The following is a 17,123-nucleotide window of genomic DNA, read 5'->3' as shown; positions in this document are numbered from 1 at the left end:
CCTTTTTGTCCTCTTCGCAGACTGTCCCTTATTTGAAATATGTACATGTAACGCAGTCCCTGAAGGGTAGACCGAACAGTGCACGGTTTTACCAGTACCGTTGCATCCATTAGAGACTTACCAGGGAATAGTGCAACTAGTCTGTTTGATACTATAGTAGTGTTGTAGTGTATGTCAACATTTATTTAGCTAATTTTCTTTAAAATAAACTCTACCTATCTGTCAAGCCACCAATCCCACTCCATGTTATGCTGTTGTATGTGATATAAAGCATCAATTACTTTGGACAACTGCAGAGTTGTGTATATGTAAAAAGTGCATAACGTGTACAGTAGTGTTTCTTGGAGACACACTTTGTTGGAGAAAGGCATGGACAAACGGCTCATTTGTATTAAAGCTACACAAAAGACAAACAGAACGGCGTGTTTCCAGTACGGGAAAAGTCTAGATTCCAGCATCAAGGCTAGATTTTAGACAGCCAAGACACGATTGTGGGACCTCTGAGCCTTATTTAAAGTTGCTGAAAAACAGTATAATATGGGACCTTTTAAGATGAAAGCCAGCTCATTTCGGAGAGGATTTAGTAGCCTGATAAAGCCGCGACTGTTGTATGCGACATAATTTATGACGCCAATATGTCACCAGTGTCAAGTCCACCATAATTCATCTTCAGCTCGAAGACACCTGCTTCGTAAAGAGTATACCTTTATAGACTCTTTGCCCCCCCCGCCCCCTTGATGGTATGCTTTTTCTCTCACCCCTGTAGGCCTCTCTCAGTAACTGTAAGCCGGCAAAGTAGCTATTGATCGCCACTCGGAGCTGTATTAACACGCCAACAAGTAAGACATGTTGGAAAGTCAGCCCGGTCCTATCTGCCTTTTTTCCTCCTCCTCCAGTCAGGTGACTTGGTCATTTATCACCACTGGATCTGCTCGCACCCCTCGTTGGGTGTAATAAAACTCCCCCATCAGAGTGGTCCAACAGGTCTGAATCACTCTGTCACACCACCTTCCAGCTATGGCAAGCATTAAATCAAGCAAGCGGAACATTTCCTAAGGCAGCCATTGCCTTTTAATTTCCTGAAGAACCTTAAAATATCATTCATTACCACAACTACACATATTTGGTTTTTAAGAAGCCTCATAAATCAATAGTGGCCTGACTGCAATAATTATAACAAGTTAACATGTAATTTTCCAGACCGAGGCCGAAGATTTTAGCATATGCAAACGAGGCAATTCAAATAGTGCGGCGTGGGGGTGGGGAGAGGGTGGTGGGGGAGATATTAATGCGGAGAGGAACAGGTAACGAGGTACGGGCTATGAATTATGCATCAAAAAGTGGTTGATCTTCAATAAAAGGAAATGAATTCAGCGTGTAATCTAATTAGTTGTGGAAGTCTATTATGTTGAGCTGCAGAAAGCAACTGTCCTTGAAAGGAAATTTATTTACACTGCTCGTTCTGGAGCGCTCGAAAATGTTAACACGAGCCTGCTGCTTTCACGAAGCCCCCCTCACCACCGCCACCACCTCCTCTCATCCGCTACGTGTCTTTGTCTTTTTTTTTAAAGCTCCAGACCTGGACGGCCTCCGAAGAGAACCCAGAGCGTGACATCGCCGGAGAACCCTCACATCATGCCCCACACTGTCCCCGGTCTCATGTCCCCCGGCATGATCCCACCCACAGGTAGGCGCTCCAGTCCATCAAAATTGAGGACCGTTTTAAATAGATTTTTACTATCCACTGAAAAGGACTCAACACTCTGCCATTACTGTTTAAACAGCAAGCAACACAACTGAATAGCAAGGTAACTGTCTCTTTACAGCCAAGCATGGTCGTGGTAGCTTACATGAGTGCTGCTGACACTGGAGAGCTGTGGTTCATTGACAGGAAATAATGAATTCCAACATGTGATCCTTTTGAGAGTATGCAGCATCTGCTCAAGGGAAATTAGAGCTTGGATATATTTTGGAGTAGTCAGGAGATTAAAGCGTGACAATATTTCTTGCTTAGAGAAAAAAATTATCGCAACAAGAGGGCAGCCGTAAGCCAATCAGACCATGAATGATAGCATCTCTACTATGAATGATAATACACTTAATATGGAGGTGTCGTGCGTGAGGAAGGAGTGCTCTACACACACTATAAACCTTGCAATCCAACCTGCCTCGGTGTTGCCAACTTCACCGAGTGACATGTGGCTGTTTTTGGTCAACAAAGGCAAAGAGTTGGGGAGTGAAGTGGAGCTCCTTTGACCTTTGACCCTTTGACCTTTGATTGTGCAGAAGCATCACTGTGCGATAACAGAAAGCTAAAATGTAGACACTAATCACTAATGACAACACAAATATTTGTCTTAAAAACCTCTAAATTGTGTGAGTATGAATCTTTAATGGGAGCATTATAGGTTATCACATGGTTTGTCTGGTATCGGGCCAGGTATCATGCCCCCAAGTGTCAGTATCATGGGGCATGATACCTGGCCTGATACCAGACAAACCATGTGATGATCTTATTATCACATACTATTTAATCATGAGCTTATTATCACATACTATTTAATCAAAAGACCATTTTGTTTCCAGAAAATTTTCTGTTTATTACATGCATTATATCTAAACAGTGTCAACACAATAATTGCAAAAATATTTCAACAATAATATTTTATCAACAGTCTTATCTTATCAATGTCTGACAATTAAAGTTCCATTAATCAAGTTTGGGTTTTTTGGTGACTGGAGAAGCACTAGGCACTAAGCACTCGTGCGCTGTTCTCTGATTGGTTGTTTCACGGACACGATACCAGAGCAGCGCGCTCTGAGTGGACAGCTACGGGGGCTGATACTGGACATGGTTAAACTCTATATTTTATCAGTATCACTGCCCTGGGCTTTGACACAGTATCATTTCGGCCTTTTCCCGTATCATTCATGGGCGGTTTCTAGGGTACAGGGCCAATTAATACTGTAGTATGTGATAATCATTAATATCTCGCATTGATTTAATCATCTTGGACATTCAGCAGAGCTACATTGGTTATTATTGGAAGCCTCACTGGTGGGGATGTTAGCACCTTGTACCCTCCACAGGTGCACACTTCTGGTCTGGAGGAGACATACTTGGCCACTTCATCACTTTCAGCTTCGTCTGCAAAGCATTTCTTGCAGTTGTTTAGCCTCATCCTGTTGAAGAACTGCCATGTGGCCCAGTTTTCCCAAAGAAAAGGATCATGCTCTGCTTCACAATGTCACGGTACATGTATTCATGTTGAATTCATGTTTCTCCTGAAGCTTCGCCAGTTGTCGTCCACATGTGTGCAGCCCAGACCATGACGCAACCACCACCATGCTGGCCAGCTATTTGCTTATTTTGCCAGCCATTTATACAATAATGGCTGTGTGTTCAGTCATTTTCAGTGGATAGTACACCTATACTGCGATACAAACTGCACACTACGCTAAAGTACATTAAAGTTAAATTTATTTAGTATTGTCCCTATACTGTCACAAAAATACCACATCCTGGAAATGGCAACATATCTGCCCCTGGAAAAAAACGAAAAAACACAGAGATGGTTAGGAGGGGTGGTGATGGTGATGTCGGGTGGGGGTGGCTTGCAGTGAATAAATTGAAGTGGAGATCTTTTCTCTCAGATTATTCCGGTAGATGTTGCATTTGTTGCCTTGAGTGCATTCTAATTAGCACGATTAAATCCACTCTACTTCTATATGTACATAGGCACTGGTTGACGCTGGTTTTATCGCCACAAGAATCAACAACAAGCGGTTTGGGTCCTGACGCCCCCTCAGGGCCAATAAGTCTTATTGCGACTAATGCTTTTGTTCTATTTGCGGCTGGCTGACTGCTTTGATGTTGGTGGCTTCAAGTGCTACCATTTGCATATTGTTGTGCTGCTCGCCTTCTTGGCACGTCTAACCATGTTATAGCGTTTTTTTTTTTTAATGTTCACTCTGTAAATGATATTTGCAGTCTGTACTTTAAGCAGAAATCATAAAACCTTACAATTTGTTTGGTACAAGGACGTTGGTTTAGCGATTTAATGCAATTTTTGTGCAATTTTAGTCTCTTTCTTAGCGATTGTACAAAATAGTTTTACTACTGCAAACAGGACAATAGAAAAAATACCTACCGTAATTTCCGGACTATAGAGCGCACCTGATTATAAGCCTCACCCACTACATTTTTAGAGGAAAACCAATTTTGTACATACACAAGCCACACCTGTATATAAGCCGCATGTGCCCACATTAAAACATGTAAACATATTTACAAAGAAAGACTGCTTTTATTACCTTTGAAAGCTTTTTTCGTTTTTTTACATTGCTCCAGTTCTTCCCGCTGCCGTTTCCAGCGTCTCACCATCGATTAGTTTATGCCAAGTTTACGTGCAGCAGCTCTGTTTCCTTCTTTATCGGACAGCTGGATTGCTTTTAGCTTGAAAGCTGCGTCATATGCCTTTCTTTTTGCATTTTCCATGATGAGGGTATGTTCATGCTAATTTAATTTATGCACAAGACAAGAAGTTGCAGTCTTCCTCGACGCATATATTCCACCGGTCGTAATCTTCCCTTTTGTACTCGAGAGCCCCTGGCGGCCGTTAGAAAAATTACATAAATTGGGCGCATCACTGAATAAGCCACAGGGTTGAAAGTTTGGGAAAAAAGTAGCGGCTTATAGTCTGGAATTCACGGTAAATTTATTTAAATAGTAAAGCGTAATGATACACTGACATTAACTTAGCAAGTGGTGACACTTCCTATATATACTTTAGCATTCGACTTTTTAGGTTCCTAGACTTTTGTTTACTTTTTCACACAAAAGCAGTTTAAAAGAGAACCAATCAAATGTGCGCTAAATGCCATAAACATATTAAACTTTAATTGTCTTATGTCCTTCATATTATTATTTTTATTATACTTTTATTTTACTTTTACTATGCTATTATTCTTTTGTTACATTTTCGATGATTGTCCATGTTTTACCGTCTCACATAAGAAAATGAACTACTGCTCCAGTTACCAAATATGTTTCCTTGCATGACTGACAAAGGGTTTAAGATTAAATTACTGCACATTGTTGCTTTAACAGACTTGCAGTTATCTGTCCTTTTCTCTGTAATATTAGCCTGAAAGTGTTTTTTTTTTTTTTTTCTTGTCCTGGAGGCAAAAGGAAGCATTGTGTTCGAGGTGTTTGAAACCCAATATAAGCAGAGACTGTGCACATCCTTGTGATTCACAACAATAGAAGGCTCACTTGCTTTGAACGTGTAGGGCGAGGTCGGCGGCTATCTGCAGCGACGCCAACTTAAAGGCCGAAGTGAACGCGGAGGAGGACAATGATGAGAAAGAGCCGTGTTATTTAGTGGAACATAAAGCAACACAGACGCCTTTTGATATCATCCCCTTTAAGCCCAGGGGGATGCTATGATCTTGACATTTAGTCGGGGTATTTGGGGGGGGCGGAGAGCACAGATAAAGTAATTGAGGTTTTTTTTTTTTTTCCCTTTTTCTCATAACTGCTTCTTCGCTAACTGTGACTCAGAGGGACGGAACTTTTCCCCGTCCATACGCTGTTATAATTGAAAGCTTGCTTTTTGATGATAGCATTACGTGTTAAATGTCAGTGGAGTTACAGACTTTGACAGTCCTCTAATTAGATATAATTGACCGCACATAAGCTAGCATCCAAGCAAGCGGCTAATTGACGTCGCCATCGTCGATCCAGAGAACACTGATTGATGATAAAATGGTGGTGCCGGGAGAAAATGTCTTAAATAGTTATCATGTCACGTCCTATTACTTCATTTTTCAGTTGAGTTAGCACCCTAGCACAAATGGATTGTGGGGCGGTCGCCAATCCGTAAACTTAGTCGAATATTCAAAGACATGATTCTTATACTTACCATAAATGCTACAATTAGCACCAGCCAGTCTAATTATTAAGTAAATAACCGTCTGGGTCTCTAATTAGTGCTATTACAACATTGGTTCTATTGCTGCTCTGTTGTGCATGTACATGATAGTGAATTACAACATTGGTTCTATTGTTGCTCTGTTGTGCATGTACATGATAGTGAATGACCATGAAAGAAAGAAAGCTATGTCTTCCTTTCCTCCTTTTCCATGCACTCCACATCATGTTGAACTATATTTTCCTGTCCTCACATATGGTCATGAGCTTTTGGGTAGTTTTCTCCATTGGGTGGCTGGACTCTCTCCCTTAGAGATGAGGTGAGAAGTGATGTCATACAGGAGAAACTGAGAGGATCCAGATCCTTGGGAAGTGTTCAGGGCTCGTCCGACCGGTAGGAGGCCTCTGGGAAGACCCAGAACACAATGGAGAGACTGTCTCTCAACTGGCAAGGTGGTCAGTGCCAGTCGTGGTGGCACCCACCATACCCGATTGTGGAAAGCAGAGGTTAGGACGGCTGAAGAAGGAGTCTTACTAAACATGGATGAGCCCTCAGCTTCAGTGGTGGTCGAAGCACAAACTTGGGTATGGCTGGAGTTTGTTGAAGCCGTGGAGCACGATTTTTGGTCTGAGTTTCTGACAAAGTGTCCGATACCTCAAAAGGGGAAATGGTATATCCAGTCTCCATCACTTACCGTAGGGATGAAGACCTGATGACCTCAACTCAGGGTACAGTTGGCAAAAGGTAAGAATACTACACCCTGTCAATCCCACAGACACACCTACACTAGAGGAAGTACAGGAAACCAACAGTGACATGCCGATCATTAAGGTTCTCAAAAAACTCCTCGGTGGCAAAGCTCTGTGGGTGGACCAGTGTCATCTTGAATTCCTCAAGGCGTTGGATGTTGTGGGGCTGTCTTGGTTGACACGTCTCTTCAACATCGCCTACAAGTCGGGAACACTTTGGATTGGAAGACTGTGGTGGTGGTCCCCCCTTTCAAGAAGGGAGACCGGAGAGTGTGTTCCAACTGGAGGGGGATCACACTCCTCGACCTCCTGCTCCGGGTGGAGGACTTCAAGTATCTTGATTTTGTTCATGAGTAAGGCACAGTCAAATTGGCGCGGCATCTGCAGTAATGACCCATTTTGTTGTCGTTTTGTTTTGACCCCGTTTGTTTATTTTTTCTGCTTATAGACTTTTCCAATGTCTGTACTGATGTAGTTGAAATTCATTAATTCATTCATTTTCTATCCCAGAGGCGGGGTACACCTTGGACTGGTCCCCAGCCAATCACAAGACACATATAGACAAACAACCATTCACACTCACATTCATACCTATGGACAATTTGGAGTCGGCAATTAACCTAGCATGTTTTTGGAATGTGGGAGGAAACCGGAGTCCCCGGGGAGAACATGCAAGCTCCACACAGAGATGGCCGAGGGTGGGATTGAACTCGGGTCTCCTAGCTGTGAAGCCTGCTCTAACCACTCGTGCACTGTGCAGCTTTGGTCTGAAACATAAAAGGAAATCATGAATTTCGACAGCATTTAATGTCATGATAAACACAACCATGTTGATACTTGAGCTAATGCACTCGTTTTGCTCGCTCAAATTTATAACAACACTGCGGTTTTTCACCACCACGTGCTAATCTGTTCATGTTTTATTTTGAACTCGAATCAACCACCACATTCGACATCTTTTCCCTTTGCGCGCTAACCAGAGCAGTAAGGCGTGTGTTGAAAGACGTTGTTAACATATGTACCTGTGCCCTTGACATCACTTCCATTCCAGAGAGGACATCTTAATATGCTTAGCTTCCCATTTAAAGCCAAATGCGCTCGTATATGCGGCGTCTGCAGACACACTTGTATAAGTGTATGCATGTGTGGAGGAAGCCTTTACACTGGAGCTTTTCCAGTTGCTGATGCTGCCCCCCCACACACACACCCCCACCACGTACAACCCTCCTCTCCCAAATGGGATTATCAGATGTGGACTGACACCACACGGAGATGACATCTCCTTTAAAGTGGAAAGGGTCTGCGCTCACACTAGCAGTACTTCAATGTAATTCATTTACGTCCTGCATGTGACTTTTGAATAAGGCAGGAGAACAAAGTTTGCCATTAGAGAAATGAATGTCACTTACCTGCAGTACAGTGTGTACATCCCAACTCTACTTCACTGATAAAAACAAAAAAATAATGCACACAGAGCATTAGTGGAATTATTGGTTCCTTCATTAACTGTTACAGACAATATTTTAGTAACGATAACAGCCATATATGTTTTTGTCAAGTGCAAAAAGAAGTTAACCAGTGTCAATAATAAAGCGCAAATACAAGTTTTAACTTATTAAGAAATAATGAAGTCATGTGTGAATTATTTTTAAAAAAAATCCTAAAAAGTGTATGCAAAAGATGTTTACTTTACTTAAAAACATAAAAACAATAACAGTCTCCCTAACCCATTCCACAGTATTTCATGATCATGTGTCATGGTGGTTAGAATTCCAAAGTTGTGCACAATTTTAAAGCTGTTTTCTTTCCAAAAATAATGTTCAAACTCTCACTGTACATGTTCCACTATATTTCATAATGCTGTCAAGCACGCTGAGTTGTAGTCTACAGAGCTGTGTTGATATCGAGCTATGATGTCTGTTCACTACAAAGTTTTGTGTGACTTTCTAGCTACACTTACTGAAATATTTGGATTTTCCACGGCTGCACGGTGGCCAGGTGGTTAGCACACGGCTTGGGCATCTCTGTGTGGAGTTTGCCTGTTCTCCCAGTGTGTATGTGCGTTTTCTCCGGGTACTCCGGTTTCCTCCCACATTCCAAAAACATGCTAGGTTAATTGGTGACTCAAATTGTCCATAGGTATGAATGTGAGTGTGAATGGTTGTTTGTCTATATGTGCCCTGTGATTGGCTGGTGACCAGTCCAGTGTGTACCCCGCCTCTCGCCTGAAGACAGCTGGGATAGTCTGTTAACTTTTTCTATGTTACACTGTATTTCATTATGCTGTCTAGCACACTGAGTTCTAGACAGCATGCTGACTTTATGTTGTTCTAACTCCAAAGTTTTGTGCAAATGTAGTCTTTGGATCTGGAAGGAAAAAAAATCCTTACTCCCTGTCATTGTAAAGCAGAATCCACTTATATGTGAGCTGTGTTTAGACCAGGGGTCTCAAACTCAATTTACCTGGGGGCCACTGGAGCTAGGGTCTGGGCGAGGCTGGGCCGCATCAGGTTTTCCAAAAAAAAAAAAAAACGCATTTATTAAAAACAGAAAAATGAATAAACTTTGCTTTGGTTCCGATTTTCTACAAGAAAAGCTCTGATAAAACATTCCACTGTTCTCAAATATCTTACTTTTTATTTTTCTACACAAAAAGAATAAAGAAAATCAATCAATCAGTAATAAATAAATATAATAATAATAAAACGGCAAATAATTAAAAAATAAGAATCCACATATAGTTGGTGAGTAGACAAATTATTTTTTTCAGATTAAAATGAACAAAGCATTATTAGAGCCCTGTAGACATGACAAAACACGACTATAGTCACATTTATACTCTTTTTATTTACAACATAGTGCTGGGTCTTGAGACACATGCTAACTCGCAAACTAGAGAGCTAGCGACCTAAACGGTAGCCTCCAAGTTATTTCCTTTAAACTTAAAAAGCCAAAAACTTACCACTTCCACACAGATAGGGAGGATAATTATTAACAGTTATGTAATTTTTAACATGAACATTAATCAAACGTAATATTTTTTTCTGGGTACATGATACCATACAGCATCCATATCAAACTTGCGTGGGCCGCACTAACATTAAACTTTCATATCAAGGCGGGGGCCTCAAACTAGTGTCCTGCGGGCCACATTTGGCCCGCGGGACGCATGTTTGAGACCCCTGGTTTAGACGGTCGAGACAGGTTCATTTTACCCAACTGATGATGTAAATTTAACATGATGTGATATAACACAATTAGCATTAACCTGCATTACAACTTCTTGCCCACGGTGCACCGCTTAATAAAATACACAGTAAAAATGTGCGACAATATATTTAAAAAAAAAAAAAGGAAAAATCTGTCTTTTGTGTAGCGACACAGAGTTAATCTGGCTTTAATTTAATTACCCCAGTTGCGGTAGGGCACAGGCATCGAGGTGTTTGTCGTAAGAATGTTCTGACATTGGCGCAGGTATGGGGCAGCTAGCATGTTAATTAATGATGAAGATCCTGACAATATGCGGAGGCATGACAGCGTTAAGCCAGTCGGCTGCTGCTTCCTTTGCATATTAATAGATCCTTCATTATTATTTAATATGACAGCTGCTCCAAGGGCTACCATCAGACCTTGTCTCTGTTATTTGCTGTTTTTGGGCTCCCCGTGTGACACTGCTGCCACGCTAGGCTCCATTAAAACGTTGTTGTTGTTTTTTTTTGTTGTTGTTTTTCTTTGACGAGTTTGCGAGCTTTCGGACCCTCATCTCGCTCTCTTTACACGAGCGTCTGAATCTAAAGGTGACTTTGGGAGACTATACGAGGCAGGATTGTTTTGTTTGCATGGTAATGAATGCAGATTAGCGCAGAGTGGGATTGTTGACGTTTAGACTTCCCGCAGCTTAATGGACTTGTTGCTTGGTGCGCCTGCTTCTTAGCGGTCTTCCTCACGTCAAGGCAGCGGCGTTCTGAGAATATGGCGATTGATCTGCTCGAATGAAGCAGTTAGCAGATCAAAGATTGTCATTTAAATGGCCGGTCATTTAGCCCCTTCTTTGATGCCTTTTACCTTTTATCACATATGATCCAATCTTAGTGAGCGAGAGAGCTGTGTTAAAAAATCATATTTAGAAGGTTGTAAATAGGTGTTCTGTGCTCTAAACAGTAAAATATTAGATTTATAAATAAAGACACCTACTTTGCAGAAACATATTCATCAAAATCGTGGCTGCAAGCAGTTAATCCCAATAAAAGAGGGATTATTGTATTGGGTTATTCCTAGGCCCATTCTTAGCATTCCCACTGCTAAGACATAAGAAACCACAAACTAACCATTTTTCCAATCTTGCAATCAAAATTGACTAAACCATCTTGGATTTCATTACACCAGAAATGTAACAATTTCTTCCTTGGCTCATGCCCGTCCATGCATCCATCTATCCATTCATCTACAAAGTTTTGTGAAATTGTAATATGATAGGAACAAGTTAAAGAAAAATGTACTTATTTTCAGATTATTTACATTAATTAACCAGAAATGTAACAATTTCTTCCTTGGCTCATGCCCGTCCATCCATCCATCTATCCATCCATCTACAAAGTTTTGTGAAATTGTAATATGATAGAAACAAGTTAAAGAAAAATGTACTTATTTTCAGATTATTTACATTAATTAACCAGAAATGTTATGTTTTTTTTTGTTTTGTTTTGTTTTTGTCAGCCCTTCCCCCGTCCATCCAATAAGTTTTGTGAAAGTAGTCCATCATCTTTTTTTCTTATCCTGATTACTGTCTTAATATCTGGCAACAAGTGAGTACAAGGCATGAGGGCATGGAATTGACCAGAGCTCCACGGGTTGTTGCCATAATCAGCTTCCACTACTCCATGGCGACATTTCTGTTGGAGTTGGTGGATGTTAGGCACCTTGTACTCCTCAAACTTACTTCCTGCTGCTTGAGCCCACACGTGCTTAGGTCTGGAGGAGACTCGGCCAGTTTTTACCTATATGTAGGAATTCATGAACCACAAATCTCCTGTCTGTGTATTGACTCATTTTCAGCGGATAGTAAACCTGTACTGCTTTATAAGCTGTACACCGATTACTCTAAAGTTGAATTTCAACGGTATTGTCTCTTGAGAAGGCGTAGGAGGTTTCTCGAGGCAGATGATGCGTGTTTGTGTGTAGAATTTATGGCCCAAAGAGGCGGGGTGATTTCAATATTTACTCTGCAGTCTGCTCTGCATACGCCTCATTTCAGAAACAGTTGACTCTTGGCCATTAGACACAAATGAAGGCTGACCTTCAGACTGGGCAGAGGCCACATTCATTATGTGCACAAGTAGCACCTTCTTATGGGCACATGAATTTTTTTTTCCCTCCTCTTCTTCTTCTGCTGCTTCCTTTTGCATATGCAACAGCCTCCTGCAAACGAGAGGGCCATCCCTGACATGATGTATACAGTACGTCAATATGGTCCTGATGTATTTTAAGATGCAAACAAGGCTCCAAATGATATGCAACCTCCATGTCAGCGGCCATCTGCCCGTCAGCTGGTGCGCTTTCCTTGTTCGCCACTACGTTACCTATTAGATTTTGCCACGTGTTCGATTCCCACTCGCTGTGTCTAAGCAGTTAAAGGCCAGGTTGCTGATTCCACTAATAGTCACATATTTTGTATTATTTTATCCTTTTTACTTCTCCCACTGTGCGTCTTTGATGTTGTTAGCGAGGAGACTGGCGGGGATCTCTCGGGAACCAGCTTTATCTGTCCCTGGCCCCTTCATGAATAAACATTTCAGTCACGTTTGATACACCACAAGCCCCCCGAAAGTGCCGCAATGACAAACCCGTGCTTTATGATCTCTGCAGTGCGCTCGCCATATGTATGTCTATTATCCCACACATACTAGATCATCTATTGCTCCATTTTTGTTCGGTGCCATTATAAGACACTGCAGGAAAATAAAATCAGTATTTATACACACATTAAATATATAAGTAACTGTAAATTATGTAAAATATATAAGGCTGATTTAATGAAGCAAATAGCAATAATCCATTGCAGGGATAAACCATGGAAAATAAAACAAAAAAACAACAAGTTAACATTCTAATATTCATTAAAAAAGCTCTTTAGGCTCTTTAAGTGACACACGATAATCCACACAGAAAGCTTTCTAGATCTTCCAGATTCTGCACCTCTTTTTGCAGTGTGTCCATGGACTTCCTGCTTCCGACCCAAACAGTAGGTTTAATTTACTCCACCCCCGGCCCTCCTCTTGGTACGCCCACTGCGCTGTGATTGGTCACACTCTGAACCGCAACCGAGGCTTTCGGGTTATGTTTAGACCAGCAAGACCAGCCTAAGTTGTGTTTCCGTGCTGGTTTCCAGACCAGCATACCGGCATGAAAACACAATATGTGCTGGTCATGCTGGTAGCTAGTCTATACTGTTTTTTTTTCAGCAGGGTAATAATAACCTATTTTTTAACTGACTGGAATTACTTAATTTATTGATTTTGGTGGGTTAGCATTTGTATCCATCTTGCAAGCTATGAAACTGACAATTTTTATTTATGTTTACTTACATTTGTTGGTAGACCGGTATTTCTAGGATGTGCTGTAACCTTTATTTCAGAATTATGGGTGGCTAGTCCGCTAATTAAGTAAGTATCGTAACTGCGTACGTCCCATTTGAACTAACCACAATTGTACACTAACAAACGTCGGTTTTGGCTGCATAATTGCCTCGCAAGCTGTGAAACAATCAAATAAATATGCGACCTTTGATAACAAGTGCCCTCTATATTCAACATACATTGTTCGTGAAAAAAAGACATACTTGTATCTTATACGTATGCCTTCCCCATCAACATGGAGGGTGCAGCCCCCTGTAGAGGGGTGTAGCCTTCATCCAAATCATACGACAGGCCTTCCTGACATCATCATGACAACCTGCTGTGACCATGTCCTCTGTCAGCACATGAAAAAGCACGGCGTGATCACGTACACGCCTGTTCCCTAGGGAGGATGAAATTATTCATTGTTTCACTCATTTCAAACGTCCTCTTTCTTTCATTTTTTTTTCCATTGTGCAAGGCTTTGTGACCTAGAGGCTGTGTAGGTGATGGTCTATAAGTCTGTCTGTCTGCTTTCCTTTTCTTCAGGCCTGACGGCGGCAGCAGCGGCGGCTGCCAACGCGGCCATCGCTGAGGCCATGAAGGTGAAGAAGATCAAGCTTGAAGCCATGGGCGGCTACCACGCCAGCACCAACCATCACGGCGCCGACGGTGAGAACGGAGACCTCAGCTCCAGCGTTGGTGAGGATGCACTTCTGTAATGAATGCATTTTCACTTCATTTATGTCAGCATTAAAATACACACAATTAGCTATCATAGTAATAGGTGGGAAGGTAGCTGGCGTTTATAGAAACATTTGGCTCAGGTAGGACGACTAGTGAGGTACATAGATGAATAAAGTAAGGTATGTTAAGGTAGGGGTGGCGGCACGGCGGTCGAGTGGTTAGCGCGCAGACCTGTCCGAAGACAGCTGGGATAGGCTCCAGCACCCCCGCGACCCTCGTGAGGAAAAGCGGTAGAAAATGAATGAATGAATGTTAAGGTAGGGTAGGTTAGGTAGTAGCTAGGATGGTAGGGTATGTAGATTGTGCGTGAGGTAGTTGGTGGGTGGCAGGTGGTTGGCATGATGGGTAGAATTGGATTGGTAGGGTCGGGTTGGTTGAATGTAAAGTCAGAAATGTTAGGTTAGTAGGGTAGGGCTCGGTTAGGTAGATAAGGCTGGGGTAAGTGGGGGTGGTAGAGATAATTAGAGTTGCGTAGGATGGGGAGAGAGGTAAGTAGGCTAGTAGGCTATAGAGGTACGTAGGTAGGGTAGAATTAGCAGGTACATAGATAGAGTCATATAGAGTAGGGAGATAGGCAGATAGTCAAGTTTGGTTGATAAGTAGCTAGAGTTGGCCAGGGTAGCAAGGGAGGGGAGTATACCAGTAGAGTATAAGGACCGTAAATGTAGGTAGGGTAGGGTAAGATAAGATAATGTAGGGATGTTGCACTCTTAAAAATGCTGGGTTAAAAACAACCAAATATGTGCTGGTTAAATATTGGACCAACCTCGCATTGGATTATTTTAACCCAACAAGTTGGGTTGGTTATCTTAACCCAACAATTGGGTTGTTCATTGGGTTGTTCATAATTTTTTAATTATTATATAATTTTTTAATTATTTTTTTTGGGGGGGGGATTTTTTACTTTTACATAATGGAAATCACAACCCAGCAGCAAATAACTTAGCACCCAACAGAGATAACCCAGCGAACTGGGTTCTCAGAATACCCAATTCAATAAAAAATTACCCAATTAAATGACCCAACAGGCTCAACCCAGCGGTTAGGTCAAAAAAAAACAACATAGCATTTTTAAGAGTGTGGGCATGATTCGAAGCTACAGTAGGTAGATTGGGTTCAGGTAAGGAAGTGGTTAGATGGGTAGCATATGAATAATAAATAAAATAAATAGCAGAGTGAGGACGTATGAAGAAGAGTCCACTGGTGATGCATTGCAATAACTCCTTGGCGTATTATCGGGATGACTCTTGCTGGCCAGCGCTGTCAGGGCGGGAGTGCTTGATATAAAGAGGAGATTGCGGCGACACCCGCTCATCAATACTAGGATGGCTTCAGTAGCAAACACCATTTGTCTCCCACACCATTCCTTTGACCAAACCAAGCATTAATTCAAATCATAAATCTGAGCTGATTTAAATCCGCCGAGAGTGAGTGAGAGCGCTAAGGGGTGTGTAGTGGGGGTCGGCCCTGTCGAGCTAATGATTTATTTTCTACATTTCTGCGAGCGAGAGATTTGTCCATACTCGCTGACAGGTCACCTTCAAATGCTAGTGGCAGCCTCTTCATCACCATGCAGACGAGCGTCTCATCTGCGGCGAGTAAATATTAAAGCAAAAGAATCCAATTGATTGTGGATGAGGCCGAGAGGCGTCACCGCCGTATATTTCACTAACGCTCGCACCCATGCGCACCTGAGAGGCACGCAAGCCGGAATTACGATTCCAGCAGCGCCTGCTGGTGGGCTCAAGGTTACTATTTAAATTGTAAAAAAGATAAAACACTTTCTTATTAGCTCCATTGCCACAGCCTTGCTATTGCTGCTCACATTTATCTTTATTTCTGTGACCTCGTGCACACTTTTTTTCCCCCCTCTCTATCCACTCCATTCTCTCAGAGTGATGACCTCACGCTTTATGCATTTGGCATTGTTAAATCAGCTCAGCAACACATCCTGTTTTCATCTCCGTGTCAAGTGTTGTAAAGTGAATCCAAAAAAACCTCCACTTAGCAGCTAGAGCCACGGGGAATACATTTGGTTTGTAATTTGGAACGGGGCTCACGGATCCGCTCTATTATGGTTCTCTTTAATACACTAAGTGCTTCTGTGTGATATCATGAAAATCCTTCTGCATTTTAGGGCTAATAATTAATTGAAATGGCACATAGCAAAAAAGAAAAGAAAAAAAAACAGCCCAATGCTCTCACAGCAATTCAATTAGGGTCTTGTTAAAAGGCTGATAGCTTTGGGAAATTGTGTTCATAGATTCACTTAGCCTTTAAGGGTGTTGTTTTTTTTCTCATTTCAACACAAGAATCTCACATGTCAGGCCAGGAAAGTAAGATTTTGCTCAAATTAGCTAATGTCACATCATAGTGAAACTGTTGAATACCTCTAATTGTGTCTTATATTTTAGATGTACAGTTCTTTTTATGCCTTATATATATTTATTTTTTATATAGTGCTGAAAACCCCTGCCGTTATCTCATTGAGCTTGATAAGGTAGTTACTTAAAATGGCTTTCACGTCACAGGTGTGCCTTGTCAGGGTGACTTAGTGGAATGCCTTTCCTTATTAATGGTGTTGGTACCATCACTTGGGTTGTGTGTGTCCAAACGTTTGGCCTGTACTGTACTCTATTTTACCTTATACCCTGCCTACTTTTTGTACCTTCCTACTCTACCTTTTATTTTATTATCATTATTATAATTATTTATTCATTCATTTTCTACCGCTTATCCTCACGAGGGTCGTGGGGGGTGCTGGAGCCTATCCCAGTTGTCTTCGGGCGAGAGGCGGGGTACACCCTGGACTGATCGCCAGCCAATCACAGGGCACATATAGACAAACAACCATTCACACTCACATTCATACTTATGGAGTCGCCAATTAACCAATTAACCTAACATATTTTTTTTGGAATGTGGGAGGAAACCGGAGTACCCGGAGAAAACCCATGCATGGACGGGGAGAACATGTAAACTCCACACAGAGATGGCCAAGGGTGGAATTGAACCCGGGTCTCCTAGCTGTGAGGTCTGCACGCTAACCACACGATCATGACCGTCCAGCCCTATTATTA

The 17,123-nt window shown here is 41.8% G+C and overlaps 1 protein-coding gene across 2 annotated transcripts in view; it reads left to right on the top strand.

Moving 5' to 3' along the window:
• The window catches only part of dachd (dachshund d), a 140,641-nt gene that overhangs the window by 76,723 nt on the left and 46,795 nt on the right, over positions 1-17,123 (top strand). The window contains exons 2-3 of one of the 2 annotated variants that reach the window (XM_058083047.1): positions 1,572-1,687; positions 13,846-13,968. In XM_058083047.1, coding sequence (XP_057939030.1) covers positions 1,572-1,687; positions 13,846-13,968 — 239 coding nt within the window. Of the gene's footprint in view, positions 1-1,571; positions 1,688-13,845; positions 13,999-17,123 lie in introns of both variants that reach the window. The other variant, XM_058083046.1, reaches the window with a different exon arrangement.

Source organism: Doryrhamphus excisus, chromosome 9, assembly GCF_030265055.1.
Source record: "Doryrhamphus excisus isolate RoL2022-K1 chromosome 9, RoL_Dexc_1.0, whole genome shotgun sequence".
Classification (NCBI taxonomy): domain Eukaryota; kingdom Metazoa; phylum Chordata; class Actinopteri; order Syngnathiformes; family Syngnathidae; genus Doryrhamphus; species Doryrhamphus excisus.
The sequence above is the reverse complement of the archived record's forward strand: the minus strand, read 5'-3'. Positions and strand labels throughout refer to the sequence as shown.